We start from the raw sequence: 19,503 nt of genomic DNA, 5'->3' as shown, positions 1-19,503 counted from the left end.
GATTCCAATGACTTTACAAACTATGGACTTGGGTTTTACCATTCGGGGTCAATGATTTAGGCATAAAGAGTTGATAACCCTTTATTTCATCTATTAGAGCCTATGGATCCTTCGGAAGAAACTACGAGATTTCTGTCAAAGTAGTGTCTCGAATCGTGAGCTATATCTTAAGTAAATTATTATTAGTCATATCAATTCAAAGAGGATGGTTAAGAAGAAGTCACTAATATCTTTTTGAGAAGACATCCGATAAAATTAGAACGATACAGAGAAGAAATTAAATCCTACACGTAAAGAAAATTGGAATGATACCGATAAAATTGTTTCGAAAATATATTTCTCATACCAAGAAAAAGAAAAAAAAAATTATAGAGGCCAGAGAATGTTTGCAGGTTTTGAAAGATGATGATCAACTCGGAACGTCAGGCAACGTAAAGAACATTTGACTTCTGAACTTGACATTCGGTGTCACAGTCCACTCTTCTAGACAGTCCATTCCCTACTGCAGAACCAACCAAACTGAACGCTCCAACCCAGTCAACCTCAGATTCCCAGAACAGAACAAAGGTGTGGTATACATGCCTCGGTCTTGGTGGGGCAACGCACGAATCACTGTCACTCACATAGACCAGTCGTTGATGACACGTTCCACCACGACCAACTACGCCGGAGATCGCTGCGACTGTGGGAGCGGAAGACGACTTTGTGTTTCAGTGGACCACAAACGAGAGGTAGAAAGCTGAAATGGAGGATGACTCCACCATACACCGGTCTGCGACGGCGACTTCCACAACGCTTCATCTGCGTTTGGATCCAATGGTCTCTTGGCAAAAGATTAGAGGTCCAATGAGATGCTGGAAACTGGATCACCTTTGCGTGGCTCTTACAGATCAAGTGCTCGATCGTTGGTTGCAGCCAAAAACTATACTCGCTCTCTCTCTCTCTCTCTCTCTCTCTCTCTCTCTGCACTGACAGAGCCTATGGCGAACTCGTTACGTTTCGTCCTCTGCATGGCAAACCTGGAAGCAGTTCCTCGGAATCTTCTTGGATGGAGGAGTTGTGTTCTCCTTTGGAGAGAACCGGTGACCCGTACGTGTTGTAGTAGCTGATCTCAAATCGAGTCGAGAGTACCGCTGCGTGTTGCGACTGCCCCTTATGAACAGTCAAAAAGGGAGAAGTCTAATCTGAGCTCTTCATCTGCTGTGCGATAGCATCTTACTACCGCGTGGATGCACGCTTCTTGTCGTCGCAGTCTATGGTCTCTACGCGCACTCTCCCTTTGACGCGTCCATCTCTCTCTCTCTCTCTCTCTCTCTCTCCGTCATCGCTTTCGATCCACTTCACGCTCACGGTTTATAAACCCCACGACAGCGGCGGACTACGTCGAGCCCCAATCATCGAAATCTTGGTTACGCCGGCAGGTCCGCTAACAGTTGCCTCTCCGTCGCTGTGCATGGGCCAATCCGCCTCCAGCCGCCTCACCGACGCGCCTCCGGCAATGGGAGGCGTCTCGTTGACGAGGGACTACACCGCTGACCTCCCCGACGAGTGTCTTGCTCTCGTCTTCCAGTCCCTCGGCTCCGGCGACCGAAAGAGCTGCTCCCTGGTGTGCCGGCGGTGGCTCGCCGTGGAAAGCTGCAGCCGCCGCAGCCTCTCCCTCGACGCCCGCGCTGCACTGTCCGATGTGGCGCCCGCCATCTTTGGCCGCTTCGATGGCGTCTCCAGGCTTGCCCTTCAGTGCGGCCGCCGCCACGACAGCATCGGTGACGAGGCCCTCGCCCTCGTCGCGGTGAGCTTCCCCGGCCTGGTCAGCCTCAAGCTCCGTGCCTGCCGCGCACTCACCGTGGCCGGCATGGAAGCCATTGCCCGGCACTGCCCGGGCCTCCGCGAGCTCTCCGTCAGCTCCTGCACCTTTGGCGCCAGGGGCATCGACGTCGTCCTCCGCGGGTGTCCCCTCCTGGAAGACCTCTCCATCAAGCGCCTCCGCGGTCTCCACGACCCCTCCGCCACCGCCGATCTCGTCGCCGGTGCCGCCTCACTCCGCTCCCTCTGCCTTGAGGACCTGTACAACGGACAGTGCTTCGCGCCATTCATCGCCGGATCCCCAAACCTCAAGACGCTCAAGCTCATCCGCTGCTCCGGCGACTGGGATCCGCTCCTGCAGGACATAGCCGTTAAGGTCCCCTTGATCGTTGAGATACACCTGGAGAGGCTGCAGGTGACCGACAGCGGTCTCACCGCCCTGTCCGGCTGCATCGATCTCGAGATCCTCCGCCTCGTCAAGACGCCGGAGTGCACCGACGCAGGCCTCGCCACCATCGCGGACCGCTGCCACCGCCTCCGCAAGCTCCACATCGACGGCTGGAAGGCGAACAGTATCGGCGACGTGGGCCTCCAGGCCGTGGCACAGCGATGCACCGGCCTCGGAGAACTGGTCCTCGCTGGGCTCAATCCCACGTACCGGAGCTTGGAGCTCATAGCAAGCAACTGCGGCAGCTTGGAGCGCCTAGCTCTCTGCGGCAGCGAGACCATTGGGGATGCCGAGGTCGCATGCATTGCCTCCAAGTGCACGTCTCTGAAGAAGCTCTGCATCAAGGAATGCCCGGTGTCCGACCAAGGGATGGAGGCTCTCGCCGCGGGGTGCCCAAAGCTGGTGAAGATGACGGTGAAGAGGTGCTCCGGAGTGACGCCAGATTGCGCGGATCGGCTGGTGGCGAGCAGACACGGGAAGTTGGCGGTCAACCTGGAGGTCAACGACGGGTCGACCGACGACCAGCAACAGGAGGCAACGGAGGAGGGGAGTGCCTTGGAGGAATTTGGTATAGCGGCGGCCATAGGCGGCAGCGAGCTGCCACGTCCTCTGGTCGATGGTGTGGGCAGTCAGGGCAGGTGGCCGGGTAAGAAGAAGCGGGCGGGCTTTTTCGCCACCAGAAGGAACTTAGTGGCCTCTGCCCTAAGGAGATGGTCTCATGGAAGCAGCAATTCCAGTCACAGTCGTACGTGAGAGGGGAAGGGGAGCCCTCGGCTTTCTCAGCAAGTGTAGTATAAACCTTCGTGCTTCTCAACAAGTTGTAGAACTGCTGCTTAAAACACAGTGAAACATCAACAATAATAACATATTTTTCTTCATAATAACTTATGAAAGGAGGCTAAGAAGATAATTCGACAATGTGTTCGACGAAATGTACGTGAAAAGAGAAGCTTGTTCACAGCGAAGCTGCTCGACTGGTCGCCATTGCCCACTCTTCATGAAGTGAATGCTTGACCATCCAATTATGATGCTAAAATAGATGACTATTATAACAATTTTAAATAATATTTCGATATGTTATACACACCATATTGACTAAAAAAAAGGATAAATATTAGTCACTATTCATCAAACACAACAATCTTGAATCCTAGATGAGCTTACCTTAGTGGACTTCTCGCCCAATCTCTTCCTGTTGCTGTTGGGCTGCTTACCTCTAACCTCGGTAATCTGCTTGGATCGAGAGGGTCTGAGCGGAGGAAGTTTGCGTGAGGAAGAGTTGGGGAGGATGAGCTGAGCGGACAATGGTGAGCGAAGAGGGCTCCTGCAAAATATATCTGAGTTCATGCATGCATACCTTTAACCTCAAGAATCTGCCCTTGGATCCTGTTGCTGGATTCACAAAGAACATAATTCACAAGTATTAGCAAGGTATAACGAGCGAGCAGACACACACACAAAGTAAAGTCTAAAGATAAACATGAGATCCGGGAAGTAGTATATGAATAGAATAGAACTACTATCAATCATTTCCAGTTTCTGCATATTTGTGACGATCTTAGAGCAGCTGAAAAAAAGACTTTACATGTAATTAACATGTTACAAGAGAATGAATAGATCATCGTTTGGTTAGATGGCTCAGTAACCAAACACTCGGAGCAAGACAGCTGATCAAGTGCAGTGACAGCGCAGTGGGATTGAAACACCTTCGGGTTTTCGCTTTTCCCGGATTATTGCTTCCCTGATTACCGGTAACTTCTGATAGATCTTTCTCCAAATGTGGTTCACCGCACCAGCAGGAGGAACAGGTCCTATGCCACCAGGATTGCCGTTATCATACTCAAAAACAGGCTGAACTTGTGCCATATTCAGGCGATATCTACGTTTACGCTGTTCAGAAATACTCCTCAAGTAATTTACTAGCCACTTCGGTTGCAATGCTTTGCTGACAGGCACAAAAACTGAGAAATCTGAGTAGTCTATCATTCCTTCAAATGGGAGCTCGATTTCATCACTGACGATGACTGGTATACAAAGACTAAGAATGACATCAAAGAGGCGACATGAGGTGGGGGTATCTCCTGCAGGATGCAAACAAAATTCTGAGGAACGCATTCCTTTAATCGACTGCTCCCGACCGGTGGCATTAGGAAAACCTTCTTCCATGATAACACCAGGCTCATTAACCAACAAATCCCATAATTTTTCACGAACCAACCCTCCCTGCAATAGATGCAAGATTTAGGATTCAACTTCATGGCTTCTAAGTGTAGTAATAACATGAGAAAGGCAACAAACTTGTAACTAATATAGATGTAGCTAGACATCATTGCATCTAACAAGCTAGGCAGTAAGATGACAAACAAGAATGTCTGCTAATATTGGTTAACTTTGAATGAGAAACAAACATAAATCAGATGATGATATTCTATGTGACTAAATATGTAACCAATCAGGCAGTGATTGTGAATGTAAATATTACAATTCAGGCAATCAATTCCATAGACATTTTCTTAGCTTAGGTATTTGATTGGTATTCCCCAATTCCACATTACTTGTTGGTAAAAGGCCCACTTGCAGGAAAAAATTTTACACTTTTGATAAAAAAGAAAATATAGGAAATGAACTGTAATTCAGGAAATTCTACAGTGACTTTGGAGTTCCAGACAGGCAAGCAAAGAAATGAACTAAAGCATAATTTGACAACCATAATTGAGTCTGATGTCAGGCAGCTGTTTAACGATAAAAATCAAATAAATATGTTTGATGAAAAGATACCCAAAAAAACATTTTCTAAATGTAATGCATCTGTTACTAACATGACTCAGCAGAATTCTTCAACGAATCAAAAAACAGTTTCCAAGTTATATTTCATTACTCAGCTGCTTTCTCCTTAAAAATTATGGTACTTTAAATTCATTACTTCATGCAAAAAAGGAAATCAAACAATATATCATGTAAAAGCATGACAGCTGGATCGAAGAAAAGCGGTGACCACTAAATATCTCTTTGAAGGAGAGGGCTCCATAATAAGTTCATTTAAATTCCTGTTGCTGTTCCCTAGCCAACAAGGTGGGGGTTGCAACAATAGTCCCCATCAGAATACATAAATAAACAAGATTACATGAGCACACAAGTTAGGCGATATACATGCAAATTAAAAAAATCTAGAGTGGAACAAAAGCAGAAAATTTGTTGTGCTGTTGCAATTCAAAGGCGGAAGCCCTTATCCTATAATATCTTAATAATGAGTAATAAATTTTAAGGAAGAAGACTAACCCGGTGCCTATGTTTAGCCCCTTTGAAGTAGAGAAGGTTACGCCTATGTCGATTCTCTGACAATCGCAATCTAGGTAGCAGATGGGTGTAAGGCACAATCACATCTTTGAGCAATGAAACCTGAGTGTGATGTATCATATTTGAAGAGTTGGCAGATTCTTTAGAGTCAATCTTGTACCAACCACCAAAATCAACCACTAGAAGAATAGCAGGAGCTATCTCGCTTCTCACGTGCCAAGTAGCTACCGGATCTGCCAAAGAAAGCCCCAAGTTTTAACGCAACCTGACAATCCAGAGACTGAGGCACAAGAAGCTAATGCAACAGTAGTTGAAGCGCAACAAAACGCAATAGATATTCACACACACTGCCAATCGAAGCAGGCGTCACCCAGATGCTGAGACGAACCCTTCTATTCGCACCTCTCAGTGCGTTACTTGTCATAGTGACACTTGATTCACCAGACACCTAAGCTAATCATTTCTCTTGCAATTTTAGTGTTGAAAACAATAGCCACAGCAATCGAGGGCACAAAGGAAGCAGAAGGTTGGATGATCTAATAATGCACTGAAAGATCGCACTTACATCAAGAACCCTTACCAGTCAAGACGAACACGTGATCCCGCCCGCCGGATCTCCTCCACGCCTCCGATTCCCTGATCCGATCCACCACCTCCCTCTGCCGCCTGTAATCCTCGTTCCCCTCCTTTTTCAAGAACCCGCCTTTCCTCCCCCACCCGAGCTCCATCTCCGCGCTCAGCGTGGCAAAGAACGGCACGAACACCACGTCGGCGCGGTCCAGGTCGTACACCCTCTCGGCGAACGAGCTCCCCCTCCGCCCGCTGGGCGTCTCGAGGTCCCCCAGCAGCCAGTACTCAGCGCTGTACTGCTTGATGAGAGGATTCTCCGGGTAGGGCTTCCAGGGCGCCGCAGCGGCGGCGGCAGGCCGGAGACCGGCGTCGGGGTCGACGCCGATCCGGGAGTCTGGGGTGGAGAGCGTCCAGTACTCGTCGAGGAGGCCGTAGTTGAGGGAGCGGGGAAGGTCGGCGACGAAGACCTTGAGGCGGGGGGCGGAATGGAGCGTAGGGCTCGAGGAAAGGAGGGATTTTGGAGAGGGGGAAGGGTTGAATCGGGAGGAGATGAGAAGGAGAGCGAAGGCGAGGAGGATGAATGCAAGAAGGGGCACGGAGGCCTTCATGGCTTTCCTCCACCGGCCTCGGTTTGCTCCCAACGAGACTGACTTGAGCAGCTTCTAAATGGGTTTAAATGAATGCTTCGCAAATAGACGAACCGGTTGCTTTCGTCATCAATTACCTTCGTGTCTCCTAAATAACAATTACCGTATACAATTCGTATTCTAAAATTACAAATCTTTTATCATTATGTCAACCAAAACCAAAAAAGAGTTGAATGAAAACTCAATAACAATAATACAATACACGAGAATAGAATAAGAACATATCAGTTATGTCGCCTCCTTTTACCTACGACGCCGAGTATAAAGCAAAAAAGCAAAGGATGCATCAAGAAATTACTGTCTATAATTTCCAGGACAACATGAAGAAAAGGTAGCATCATCATCTCAGTCTGATACATACATCTAACTCAGTACAAAGTCGTACAACAGTCTCACTACGTAAAGGTATCCTCCCTGTCTGCCTCTGCAGCATCCCCCTCTTCCAGATTACTAAACTCCAGGAAATGGGTCGGCCGGTGATCCTCGTGGTAGTAATCCCTTGGCGTTCCCAGCTTTACACCGTATCGCATGCTTGCGGTGTGCTTCACTCCCATGAAATTGTAGTTCCAAGGACCATTGTCAGGGACCTGAGATTGACATCGTTGTTTAGGTTTAAGACAAATGGGATGTTATCATAAGTTAGAGAACAAGACTGTGAATAGAAAGATGTATTACCATGTAGAATCCCAAGAAACGATCGCTGAGAAGCATCTGCACTTTCTCGTAGTGTGTTGGTAGATAACCATGGGGGTTGCTTCCAGTGTCCTTGTTGACTCGACCCCATTCGTAACCTGATGGGGTTAACTTGTATGCAGTCAAGGAACAGGATCCCGGAGTGAAGCTGCAGGTCAAAATAATGCACTTCTCTCCATCCCACTGCTTATTGTTCTCCAGTACCCGAGAATGGGCTGTCAGATCCTGCAGGGGAACAAATGCAGAAACATGAACACGATTCTTAGAATCACATTGCAAAATAGAAGAAGAAACAAAAGTAGGAATATTAACCTGTGGAGATAGTTGAGGAAGCTCATTAGGTTGTGTGTGCATCCATCCCAGAGGCTCCAAGTCATTCAAGAAGTCGTGCTCAGGTAGCGCTGATGGTAGATGGACCTGCTGATGTGTCCCCCATTGGGGTGGCATGACAATGCAACGGATCTCCTTCACTTGTGGGTTATCTTGGGGGCTCAACCCGTACAGGTAACCAGAAATCTGAGTTCTCAGATCCGCTATGCAGATAAACTTCTTCAATATGTTCTTGGGCATGATGTAAGTGTATCCAGTCTCCTGTTGATTGAAAAACCAGTTTATTGCAATAAACATTTGAAATTGTAGGTTTAAGATGATAAATATTATAAGTTCAGCTTTAGTACCTTGATGTCATCTGAGTTCACATAAATGTGATTAACACGAAGATAAAGATTTGTAGCTGAAATAGCCCTCACTCGCCAGTCGGTCTTGGAACCAAATGCTTGCTGCTCGTATGGGCTAGTAGTGGTGACTATAAGCTCATCACCATGCACATTTGTTGTCCTGGTTGTAACGGCCGTTAATTGACTAGCTTCTTTGGCCTACAGACAGAGAAAACCATTTTGAAGACAAAAGTAAGGAATAGAGTTCCAAGCAGCACATTCGAGCAAATACGAACCTGTTTCTCGATTTCAGCAATCTGTTGTCTCTGCTGTGAGGGTGGAGCAATCTCTGCACCAAGTATTATGTCACGGATTTCAGACTGCGTCAGTGCGGATGTGTTCACATTGTTCTTTTTTGCATAGTCAGAAAGTATGAGATCTCTAAGCGCAACCTCCACCTGAATCAGTTTTTTTCTTAGTAATCCATAAAATTAAGTGGTAAAGAAAAACAATAAAAGATGCTAGTAAACAACTTCCAAGTTTTACCTTCATCCACTGATCATCTGTCAGAGAAGGCCAGATATGATGTGGTTCAGTGATGATTGTCTTGTCAGGCTTCAATAACATCTTTGCTTTCTCATTGTTCACATGCAGTGCCCGCAATATCAATATAAGACGGGAGAAGGCAGTGTATGATGATATACTTTTCAACCAATCATCATAAATATTAAACAGAACCATCTGAGGTTCAGTAGCCTTCAAAATTAGATCACCAAACTTTTCAATCTTTAAGCAAGCCTGGAAGGGCAATTGTAGCTCACTACCCTTGATTACAATGTTGGGAAAATCGAGCAAGTGGACCTCTAGAGGATCCAACATTCCTTTGCGCGTGACAATAATTTGCTTTGGCTGCTCTTCGACAGGCAACGACCGCACAAGAGCAGCTACTTCTTCCGCAGTTTTCCACTTGGCCAGCTGCCCAAGACGCTTTTGCCCTGCCCAGACACTTGTATGGATAACCTGTGAGAACATACCAGCAGTTAAATGTTTAACACATTACATCAAAGGGTTCCAAGCTAACTTAAACAAGTATTAAAAGAAATGACAACCTTCAGAAATAGCTGTCCTGTTCTTGGGTTGAATATAAATATGGCACCATTTATGGGCTTAGTAGTGAGATTTCCCTCGAAAGTTTTATGTATTGTTACTCTATACACATTTGTGTCATCAACAAACCATATGATTTGGTTGCTGAAAATCTCCCCATAGTTCTGTGATGAGAGATATGGTTCAGTTGGCTCAGATGAATACAGCTGCAGACCTTTCCTTATGCGCTCTCTCAGAACATACAATGCTGGGTTTGACTACATTTAAACATCAAGAGTAAGCAAAACTGGTGGCAGCAGGCATAAATTCTAAAGAACCAAGATTTGATAAATTTATACCTTCATGATCTTGTTCATTGCTTGAGCCAATAAAGGCTTCGATCCAGGGAACCAATTGCCGAAGGCTGAATGCAGGTTATATGCCAAATCTAATCCGATCATGACACCTACAGAGAAATAGTTAGCAAGTTTCCAGATGATTACAGAATTCCTAGTGAATATCAAGTCAATTATGCAAGACATACCAGTGGGTGATGGATATATGGACATATTGTCTGTTGTATAATCCATAAACTTGGCCCTAGTATAACGTTCTATGTCATGGGAGTCATAGTCACCCCAACGAAGTTGCACATCAATCCAGTATTTATTGCTTGCTTTTTGATCAAAAACATCCTTTGACTCAGCAACTAGGCTTGGTTTGGACATGGGCCATCTATGTGCAGCAAAGAGGAGAACATCAGCACAAGAACTATTCATCTTGTAGCTTTTCCTTGGATGTATAGTCTCTTTCTGCACAGTCTCTATTTCTAATGCATCCAGTTCTTGATCCAAAACTTGGCACAGGTCCATAACAACACTCTCATGAATCTTTTGCCAAAGATGAGCACGGAATATCTGAATCAAAGATATCTTCAGAGTAGGAATTTTTCCATGCATGAATATCCCTGTAAGATCAAGCTGAACCTGGAAGCCCACATACACATTTGCACGATTGATGGTGGGAGACCACCACAAAGTAAACCTACGGTTTGGAATTTGATTTAGACCTGAACGCTGTGCATTCGTTAGTTTCTTATACTTCATAGACTCCTCAAATCCAGATGCCTTCTCCCAGAAGAGACCTTCCCAGGTTGGGAAACTGAAATGGATGACCACAATTAGTTGAATATATGGAATAAAGATACTGATAGGATGAAAGACCCTTAAGATTGTCAAACAAACACCATTATTAGTAAAGCATGTTAATTTCTACTTACTATGTCCCTTTAAACAAGGTGTGTTCCAGAATTCCTTCTACACCTCCAAGTGCTTGGATAACATCAGTCCGGTAATTATTCAAGTTCCAAAGCTTGCCATCATGCCGCTGGTGGGTCCACCAAAATGGATTCTGCTTCAAAACTTGATACTGTTTAAAATCAGTACGAACTCTCCATCCCTTGTCATATGCGAGAGTATGTCGGTCTTTCTGGAACAGGGTGTTAATTCGAGGTATGCCCCTATCCCAGGAATCCTAAAATTTAAAAAATAATTGATGTCAATTAGTAACACAGGAATAATATAGCTACAGTAGGTTATCCAGTTATTTTTCTTGAAGAAAATACTATCCATCAATTTGCATTTCTGAATAATTACTACTCTTTTACTCCTGCCCTTTAAAAAGCCACACAGACACGAAAAGTCAAGTACAACACAATACAAACCACAAGAAGAAAAAGAAGTGAAGAATAATAAGAATATGCTAAAATGATATAAGCAAAGAGAGAGAAGAAAGAATGCTGTCAACATATCATGAGTGAAAAAAAGCCCCCAATATATACATATATACAGCACCCGATAACTATAAAAGATGTAAGAAAAACAAGAGCTGCCTTCTCATTCCAGGTGGTTATGGGCTCTGGTGAAAGAATCTACTTGTGTTACTGAGCCATCTATCATGAGGGAAACTTCTAAAGAATATCATGATGACAGATTGTGACTTAAGGCAAATTCTAAAATGCCTTGCCATACAGTCGGAGTCATACTGTTCCTACTTGTAAACTACACATTTATGTTAAAAATTATCCATAACATGGTCTTTTCCTGTGTGGAATCATCAGCTCATCAATTGCACTAAAAATGCAATTAATGAACTCACAGATTCTTTTAACACCTACAAATACGCAACCATTTACAACATGATGATACCTAAATTAATTTTATAGTGTATTTAAGTAACTCTACCATAGCAAAAACACAGTAGTTGTCCATTTGGAGCAATATAACTCACTCCTTCATAGACAAAGCAATCAGGTGCTGCCACCTAAGGTAACAACAGTATGCTGGCTTTCACGGCGAGAGATCAGGAACAAACCCATTATTAAAAAAACAAGTAGCATATTCTAATTAGTATAATAAAGATAAACTCATTAATCAAAACAAATACCTCTAGATCCTCAAGAGTCAGTCGTCTATTTTGTGATTGTGCTTCCTGTCTCTTCAGTGCATATTCAGCCCATACACGCTGTGAATCAATAAACTCACTCTCCCAGGGCTGGAGAAATTGAAGATGTCACCAGCAAAATCAACAAATAGGAAGTACATGTACCAAAATAAAACATCAAGGCAATAAAAGCTTGGACAAGAAACCTGTATGTAGCGGTAAAGATTGGGAATGAGTTGATCTTCCTCATGACTCATACCACTTCTAAAATGTGTTACTCCGACATCTGTTTGCTGGCTATAGCGTAGATCACTCTGCGGGATCAATATGTGACCCATAGACAACATGCCAAGGCCTCCAATTTCCTTTGGTGTGTAAAAAATGACAGGAGGAAATCTGTCGAATAGAAGTGATTGGAAGTCAAACATGCAAGCATGACCATACTGCCATAGATTGTAACAATGCTTACCTGCTAGGCATCTTGGAATTTAATCCAATTTTGATACGAGTCTGTATCTTGTTTTCACACTTGACCAGCAAATCCAACAACTCTTGTGTATGCACAGTTGCTTCTCGGAAATATGTCATAAGACCTATGAAACAAGTAAATAGAAATATAAATAAGCTAAACAGTCTAATTGATGCCCAAAAGTGTCTAGTTCTAAAGTCAGTTCAGCAGTACCAATAAGAGCTGTATTCCATTTGTTAACAATCTTGGTAAAGGTAGTAGATCCCGACGACATAAGAATCTGTCTCACACGATTCTCAAACACCTTCATGTGCTCATCATCAACGCGTAAGAAAGCTATTGCTGTTCTCTCCTTGGTTTGCTCATTTTGCAAGTTCCAAACTCCATCTTTAGTGTTACTAAAAGCCTCTTGAGTCATTCTTACTTTAGGTAATATCCGAACCTCGAATCCACACCTGGAATCCAATATAATTTACAAACAGTAAGGAGGACACATCACTAACTCTTTGGAACTTATCTCTTTCTAAAAGACAGACAGCTGGGGAAAAAAAAAAGAAACTCCTTTACCTATAGCTTTAATAACTGAACAAACAGTTCACACAAGGAAGTTTGTAAAGGGTGGACAGAAGTCCACAGAAGTGAACAACAATAAGAGGTAGAACTAGAAATACCATTGATATTTCAAACAAAGAAAAGCTATAGAAAACTTGAAAATTTGCTAACACCCAAAAAGTCATAGTAGACTGTGCTAATTTATACATACACATGGTATTATACATAAAGCAACAGTGATTTGGAAAATATAATAATTTAAAGCAAGAGAGACAACTTTTTTTTAAAAAATAAAGTCCAACACAGGTTGCATATTGCCAGCAAGTTGGGTTTTCATGAATTCATAATTACCTAAATGTAAACTGCCAACAAAAAGTGAAAAATTCCAAGAAGATTATAGACAATTAGCACAATGATGTAGAGGTACAGAGGATATTTTACAAACAAGGTGCTATTGTTGTAGATAAAAACATACTAGGAAAACCAATTCAGGCCTGCAAAGACATATAACAGTTTATAAAGTTGCTCATGTCAAAACATACACATTGGAAACAAACACTATAATCTGCACAGCCATAAACTATCTGAGAAGATAAGTAAAAGAATAAATATCCTTACATGCTGAAAAGAAGATTGGGGTTGTCCTTGCTATAAACAGAAACAAAGCTGTTTTCCCATTCCAATGTTGTGATACTTCGAGGAAGTCGATTCTTCATATCCCAAAAGACGCTTCGCCCAAGATTGACTGCAATATAAACAAGACGAAGAAGTCATTGAAGACATTCATGAACCAGCAGAACTACAAAAATACTATAAGCACCATTGCAAAAAGGACGAGAATAATAAAAGATAAGGAAAATAGGGTCAATGGGATGAAGTGACCTACCATCATGTTTCATCAGCCTCATTCTTGCATCTCTCGGCCAGCACTTCTTATTGTTATACCCAACCATGTTTTCATTGTTTGGATCTGGATGTTCTGTAAGATATCGTTGAATGAGATCTCGTGCTTCTTCATGAGTGAAACGGAATAATATGTGTACTTTATCAATATAACGGGAATATAATCGAATCGGATGCCTAGTCTCGACTCTGGTGTCTGCATATGTAATGAATTCATTCGGCATTTGAGGAGGACCAGCAATTTCGCTGCCTCTGGTTAAACCAAGAAGCAACAAGTCAAGCACAAGCCCATAATATTGTACAACAAAAGAAGCAAACTGCAGACCACGAATGAGACCATAAGAGTTTGTATGGCTCATGTCTTTGTATGACAATACAACATTGTTTTTAGCAGTTACATAATCAGCAATGTTGTGGTCCAGAACCAAACGTAAAAGCCTGCAAAGAGTAAACCAGATTAGACACATGCAATTAATAGTTTCAGAATAATTTGCAAGCAATTTTCTCAAAGATTACCTGTTAAGCATGGTCAAATCAATTTTCTCAAAGAACTTCTCAAACTTTGTTTGCAGCATCACAACACACTGGCCATCACTAGTATCCCATACGCCTTGTAAGTTATTTATACCTTGACACCATTTGTATACTAGAAGAGGTGGTGGTTCTGAATCTGCAGGCTTGACCCAATTAGGGAAGAGGTGTCTTTTGTCACCTTCATACCACAAATACTGATCAAGGTATGCATCCGTGATTTTCTCAAGAGGTTCAATTTCATAAACAGGAATCAGATAACTATACAAATCCATGAACTCAATGCCAACCTGTGAAGGATGAAAATATTAGCACCAAACATCAAATGACAAACTCTAAGGATGATCATGTGACATTATTGTCAATGGGTTTACCTCCTTGAAGGCACGCTGTGTGAGCAAATGACGTTTTATCCTTGATAAAGCCTCATGAGGGTTGTCATAGGCTTGTTCAATAAGACCCAATTCTTCCCTCTGTGATTGGTTCAGTCTTACTGCCACACTGTAAGACTCTTTCAGCCTCTCTAACGCCAGGATAAGAAGTTTAGTGTCGTGTTTGTATGACAATGGTGGAAATGGTATAGCTGAAAACTTCCTTGATTCCAACCAATGAACAGTAGTGGTATAGATAGCCACAGCTTCTTCTGGGGTGACATATGGACCATCTTTCAAGTAGTTGTGTTGTCTTTCCTGGATATGACAAGGATATGGTTTGTCAAACAGCTAAGATTAACATCATTCACTCATCACAAAAAAGAACCCAAAAAATAAAAAAAACATTGAACTAGATATCAAAGATGAAAATGCAAGGAAGAAAACAGAACTTGGGCTTGTAAATGATGGAAGACAAAGAAGAACTTAAGAAAATTAATAGAAAAGCATGGGTAGAGAGACACTTGATGATGACAAATATTAATACTTGAAAGCATACACCATTAAGGCTGAAATCAAAACTGAAAGGAACTGAATTCCATTTACCTGCTCAGCCTTTAACCATAATCGAGTTAATCTTCCCAGATTTTTTCGACAAACCGTCTTATCGACAGTTGCACCTCTTCTAATACGTTCACGATTGTAGTGAGCAACATTTGTCCACCAATCTGCTTTGGATTTCACATAACGGAGAATCATATTCTCAATCGGCACTGGAAGTCCGGGAACCTGAAATTGACTAGAAGAATGAGGCAAGCAAGAAAGAACAAGCATACATGCATGCTAAAGATCAAAAAGTTCTTTTACCTTCCATGGAATGTTGGCTTTCCAACAGCGCCACGCTTCACTGAGATGTTGTAAAATAGTCCTTGCCTTATTTTGCTTAATGCCCTCTGCATAATACATATTTACTAGTTTATTATCTCACAAAATATATTATGGGAACTATCCAAACAGAGAAAAAGAGGTCATAATTTTGTTAGAAAATAACATTTAGGAGCTGATACAAAATGTGCCAACTAACAAATGTGATGCATAGTACAATTGTGGTCAAAAGAATCAAGATGTAGTTCATGGACTTACCAGGCATTGCATCAAGAATATCATGCATCACAGCAGCCCGAAGCTCCAAATCGAAGTGGCTTTCAACTCGTTGCTTTGTAACAGTCTTTGCAACTCCTTTAGAATGACGACCTTCAAACTGGCGTGCAAGTAAATTACCCAACCATCTTTCTAACAATGGTACAATACCACGAAGGAAGAACAGCCACACCCTCCACATGGGAGCCCAAAACCCACAGCCAGGTCCCTTCCCAACGGGACCAGTATTAAAACGGTAATAAATCAAGTGCTTCAAGTCTTTACACATTCTGATCTGCCGCATCAGACGGTACTTATAACGGTACATACCAGTCAGCTGGCCAACATGAGAGAATATATACTGAAGACCATCAGCTAATTGAAAAGCATCAACATTTCCCAGGCGGAACTGAACATTAGCATCAACAACTAGCTTTGTCAAACGGAGAATCTCCCGACACAAATGAAAAGCATTTCCAAAACGTGACTTTTTACGCTCCTTAGTGGTGAGCGTTTTCACAGGTTTCAAATTGAAGTTATAATCAAGGTGAAGATAATTAAGATTTTTACGATGAATCAACAGGTTCAGCATATTGTAACCTTGCTTACAAACTTGTAATCCTGCTTCAACCCAATCTAACTCTGTCGTTTGGAAGAATTTAGTTGCCTGCAAAGACCGGAACAAGTGCTTCTTCTTCTGAGCTTTGGGAGGTCGATGATGCAATTCATTCAATACATAGCATTTCAATAGCTTCTGATAACTGACACGAACTTTGACTGGGTATGATGGAGGACTGTGAACAATAGAAGCAGCATCATTAGACAAGAAGCAAATCAAGTTGAACAAAAAACAATCATAAAAGGGAACAAACACAGCAAATTCAGCAGAAGACCAACATACCAATGCTCCTTGTACCATTCTGACACAAGAGGTATATCTTCAGCTCGTCTCGTTCGACCAGACCTCGTATTAAATGGGCGTGGTGCAAACAACAATGAGACTCCAGCCGCTGTCGTATCAGTATACAACTGGGTCTCATGTAGAAGAGGTTCAACTCCATCTGGAAGGTAAAAGTCATCCTCATCATCTCCTTCATGTACTCTCCTCTCTCGACGGTCAACCTTGTTAATCGAAGAAATTGGGTTTATCAAGGGATCAAAATAAAATGCAGGCAAATCAGGATCCTCGGCTTTTATGTACATTATCATGGGAGTGTGGTACACACTAAGCTTCACTTTCCTTGGCCTATTGTTGTACAGATGAGGAAATGCTATCCTGTATTCTGTTCTTAATGGCTGACGAATGATAAGCTTATTGATGTCATTAAATTCATTCCAATCTTCGTCTCCTTTTTCCATGTCACGATACAATGGCTCAAACTTGGGACCTCCTGCGATGACCGAACTGAGCTAAGATTTCAATTTATAGGAGAAAGAACAATGAAGAAATTACAGTTCACGCATGCATCCATATGTAAAAGCTTTATACCTAAACAAGTGAATGCAGGTAATTACATAATCATATGACAAATTTAAGTGATACAGCATAACAATCAAAGCGACTTCTCGACAAATAACAAATTGATATGTCAAGGCAGGCAATATCATCATCTATAAATGCAGAGAAAATAATAGAAAGAAAAATATACCGGGTATGCACATGTTCAATGCTTTAGCAGTAAAGAATGACTCCATATCGAACAAGTAAAAATAATTGCGATCAATTAGATCAGAAAGTAGTTGTCCTGCAAGCCGATGAAGATTTGCCATAATCGGAAGTGAAAGGTGCCACCTTCTGTAACTAGGACCATTTATAAGCTTTGTTTTAACAAGAGGTTTATGATCATAGAACCATGTATATACAGCAGCATCTTCTTCCTCATCTAGTTCTAACTGAATAGCCTCCAAGGGTTCCACATCTAATAAATTGTCAGCATAGTCTAGTGGAGGCTCTTCATCATCAAAAGGTGGAAACCGCATTCTTTTGAAATGCCTTCGGTCTCTTTTTTCCCTTCGCATCATGATCCACATTGTACCCCACTACAAAGGCACATGAAATAAGATAATTTAGAGGAGTGGACTTTACCAATGAATAAATCATGATATGATACCAAAACAACTTTTTGTAACATCAAAAACATCTTTATCTTATTTGTCTACTTAGATTAACTGAATGGGACCACACACACACACACACACACATAGTAAGCTCCAAAGCTAGCCTAGAAATTTTTAGCTCTCTATAACGGAAGCTATTCTGCAGAAACATATCTTGCAGATCAATGCTACATACCTGTGCTAAGTATATAGGTTCAGCCACCCATGGGATCTCATTCACAAACGTGATTGCACCAGTTATATGATACAAGATCCTCACATTACGAACCTAGATCCAAAAAAGATTCTGTTAGAAGATCAAGGAGAAATAATTACCTAAATTTAAAAAGATAAGACAAGATGTACAAGTACCTGCTCCCATGGCATGGGCATGTTCTCAAGCAACTTGTAAACTGCATGAGGAACAAACTTCAAAGCTCCAAGGTACACACGTTTGTCATGGCGATATTTCTTTGAGGACATGTCTCCATGGTCTCTGTAACGAGTGGGAGAGCAGCAAAACGTTCATTGAATTGATACTAGCTCTCATCCATTGACCGAAAACCAGTTTACTTATGAAGGCTAACTTATGATGCAAATAATAATTAAAACTAGTTCAAGTCTCCAAGAGAACAGCACAAATTAAACCCAAACGTCAACTCCATGTCTATGTTTACCAGACAACTATAAAGGCAAGAATATAGTGCAAATGAAATTTTAAATGTTAAAATGTCATCCAAGATAAATTTTATAATATAGAAATGAAGGTTTGGAAACTTCCCTAGCAACGAATCCAACATATGCAACAAATCAAAGTAGATTTTATCCGAGACTTCTTATTTTAACAGTTCATGATCAATATAAACATCCATAAATAAGACACATATGTGCTCAAAAGGTGTGAAGTATATGTATTTATAATCAAAGAAAACTTATTCTTTAAACTCGCATGCATATATCTTGTGTCGCAGCATAACTTATCCATTGAATAAAAAATTTAGCGTACCAAACGAATATAACCTACTGTACACTTCTATAGCTATTAACAATCTAGTAGATGAAATTGGATACTGTATGTATCCAAAAATTTCTTAAAATAGAAAATTACATGTAAAGGTCGGTGGGGAAAAGGAACCTAACTACAATTTCTGGTACGATTGCAGAACTATCTCCTAGATTTCACTACTTTAAATCAGCAAATGACTATCGTGCTAAAAATTGGTACCAATTTCTATAGATCTAAAAGCATTCTAAGCTTTTTTCACTACAGTCTAGTGAACAAAATCCCCAAATTTTCACATGTTCGGTGAAACCCTAAACCTTCCCAACGGAATCAGAAGCAATAGCACTAGAGATAAAGAAAAGAAGGGAGCACCTGATAATCTTTCTGACGTGTTCCGGAGGCATATCCTCCTTCTGGGTCTCGACAAACCCGAACTTCCTCTTGTCCCCATATCTCTTGGAGTTAAGCTGGTGCCACTTCCTGGCCTTCTCCACCAGCTGCGCCTCTAACTCCGCGGGAGAAGGCGGGATGCTGTACGACGGCTGCACCGCCGGCGGCGGGGGCGGGGGCATCCCGGCCCCTGGCACCGTTCCTGGCGGCGCCATCGGGACTGCAGACGAGGACGAGGACGACGACGAAGCGCCACCGTTCCACATCTCTAACTCTACCTCTGAGTCAAAATCGCCGGACGAAGGGGGACAAGACCGCTGCTTCCTCGTCCTAGGGTTTGGGTCGCGGAGTGACTGAGGGGAGAAGGATTTGATGACGGACGGTAAAAGGCGAACGAGTTGCGGG

At 42.5% G+C, this 19,503-nt stretch overlaps 3 protein-coding genes across 3 annotated transcripts; 1 reads left to right on the top strand and 2 right to left on the bottom strand.

The window, feature by feature from the left end:
- The first annotated feature begins 961 nt into the window (after window positions 1-961).
- Window positions 962-3,135, top strand: LOC103972564 (F-box protein SKIP2-like). Its single transcript, XM_009386921.3, has one exon. It carries the CDS (start codon window positions 1,256-1,258, stop codon window positions 3,002-3,004), a length of 1,749 nt encoding a protein of 582 aa, XP_009385196.2. The 5' UTR covers window positions 962-1,255; the 3' UTR covers window positions 3,005-3,135.
- A 585-nt stretch (window positions 3,136-3,720) lies between these two features.
- LOC135605432 (probable arabinosyltransferase ARAD1) lies at window positions 3,721-6,779 on the bottom strand. The gene is made up of 3 exons (XM_065095505.1): window positions 6,129-6,779; window positions 5,531-5,781; window positions 3,721-4,474 (listed from the first exon to the last, which is right to left on the bottom strand). The coding sequence occupies exons 1-3, from the start codon at window positions 6,724-6,726 to the stop codon at window positions 3,923-3,925; spliced, it is 1,401 nt and encodes a 466-aa protein (XP_064951577.1). The 5' UTR covers window positions 6,727-6,779; the 3' UTR covers window positions 3,721-3,922.
- A 155-nt stretch (window positions 6,780-6,934) lies between these two features.
- On the bottom strand, window positions 6,935-19,490 carry LOC135605431 (pre-mRNA-processing-splicing factor 8A). The gene is made up of 26 exons (XM_065095504.1): window positions 19,081-19,490; window positions 18,078-18,201; window positions 17,902-17,994; window positions 17,258-17,648; window positions 16,510-16,999; window positions 15,612-16,402; window positions 15,336-15,421; window positions 15,075-15,257; window positions 14,472-14,786; window positions 14,083-14,387; window positions 13,550-14,004; window positions 13,282-13,408; window positions 12,325-12,566; window positions 12,112-12,235; window positions 11,849-12,038; window positions 11,646-11,753; window positions 10,480-10,733; window positions 9,745-10,361; window positions 9,560-9,666; window positions 9,224-9,478; window positions 8,661-9,134; window positions 8,411-8,572; window positions 8,136-8,333; window positions 7,771-8,049; window positions 7,441-7,683; window positions 6,935-7,352 (listed from the first exon to the last, which is right to left on the bottom strand). Exons 1-26 carry the CDS (start codon window positions 19,362-19,364, stop codon window positions 7,161-7,163), a joined length of 7,089 nt encoding a protein of 2,362 aa, XP_064951576.1. The 5' UTR covers window positions 19,365-19,490; the 3' UTR covers window positions 6,935-7,160.
- Window positions 19,491-19,503: the final 13 nt, after the last annotated feature.

The sequence above is a fragment of the Musa acuminata genome, chromosome BXJ2-2 (assembly GCF_036884655.1).
Source record: "Musa acuminata AAA Group cultivar baxijiao chromosome BXJ2-2, Cavendish_Baxijiao_AAA, whole genome shotgun sequence".
In the NCBI taxonomy this organism is placed as follows: Eukaryota; Viridiplantae; Streptophyta; class Magnoliopsida; order Zingiberales; family Musaceae; genus Musa; species Musa acuminata.
Note: the sequence above shows the minus strand (reverse complement) of the source record. Positions and strands in the feature narration are given on the sequence as shown.

Bases quoted from the DNA above. Each gene is read 5' to 3' on its own strand.
- LOC103972564 (XM_009386921.3), top strand. From the start codon at position 1,256: ATGGTCTCTACGCGCACTCTCCCTTTGACGCGTCCATCTCTCTCTCTC.
- LOC135605432 (XM_065095505.1), bottom strand. From the start codon at position 6,726: ATGAAGGCCTCCGTGCCCCTTCTTGCATTCATCCTCCTCGCCTTCGCT. The intron at 5,782-6,128 runs GTAAGGGTTCTT...TTTCTTTGGCAG, and splicing joins TCACGTGTTCGTCTTGACTG to ATCCGGTAGCTACTTGGCAC. The intron at 4,475-5,530 runs GTTAGTCTTCTT...CATCTATTGCAG, and splicing joins GGGCTAAACATAGGCACCGG to GGAGGGTTGGTTCGTGAAAA.
- LOC135605431 (XM_065095504.1), bottom strand. From the start codon at position 19,364: ATGTGGAACGGTGGCGCTTCGTCGTCGTCCTCGTCCTCGTCTGCAGTC. The intron at 17,649-17,901 runs GTATGTAGCATT...GTGCCTTTGTAG, and splicing joins AACCTATATACTTAGCACAG to TGGGGTACAATGTGGATCAT. The intron at 12,567-13,281 runs GTAAGGATATTT...ATTGGATTCCAG, and splicing joins CCCAATCTTCTTTTCAGCAT to GTGTGGATTCGAGGTTCGGA.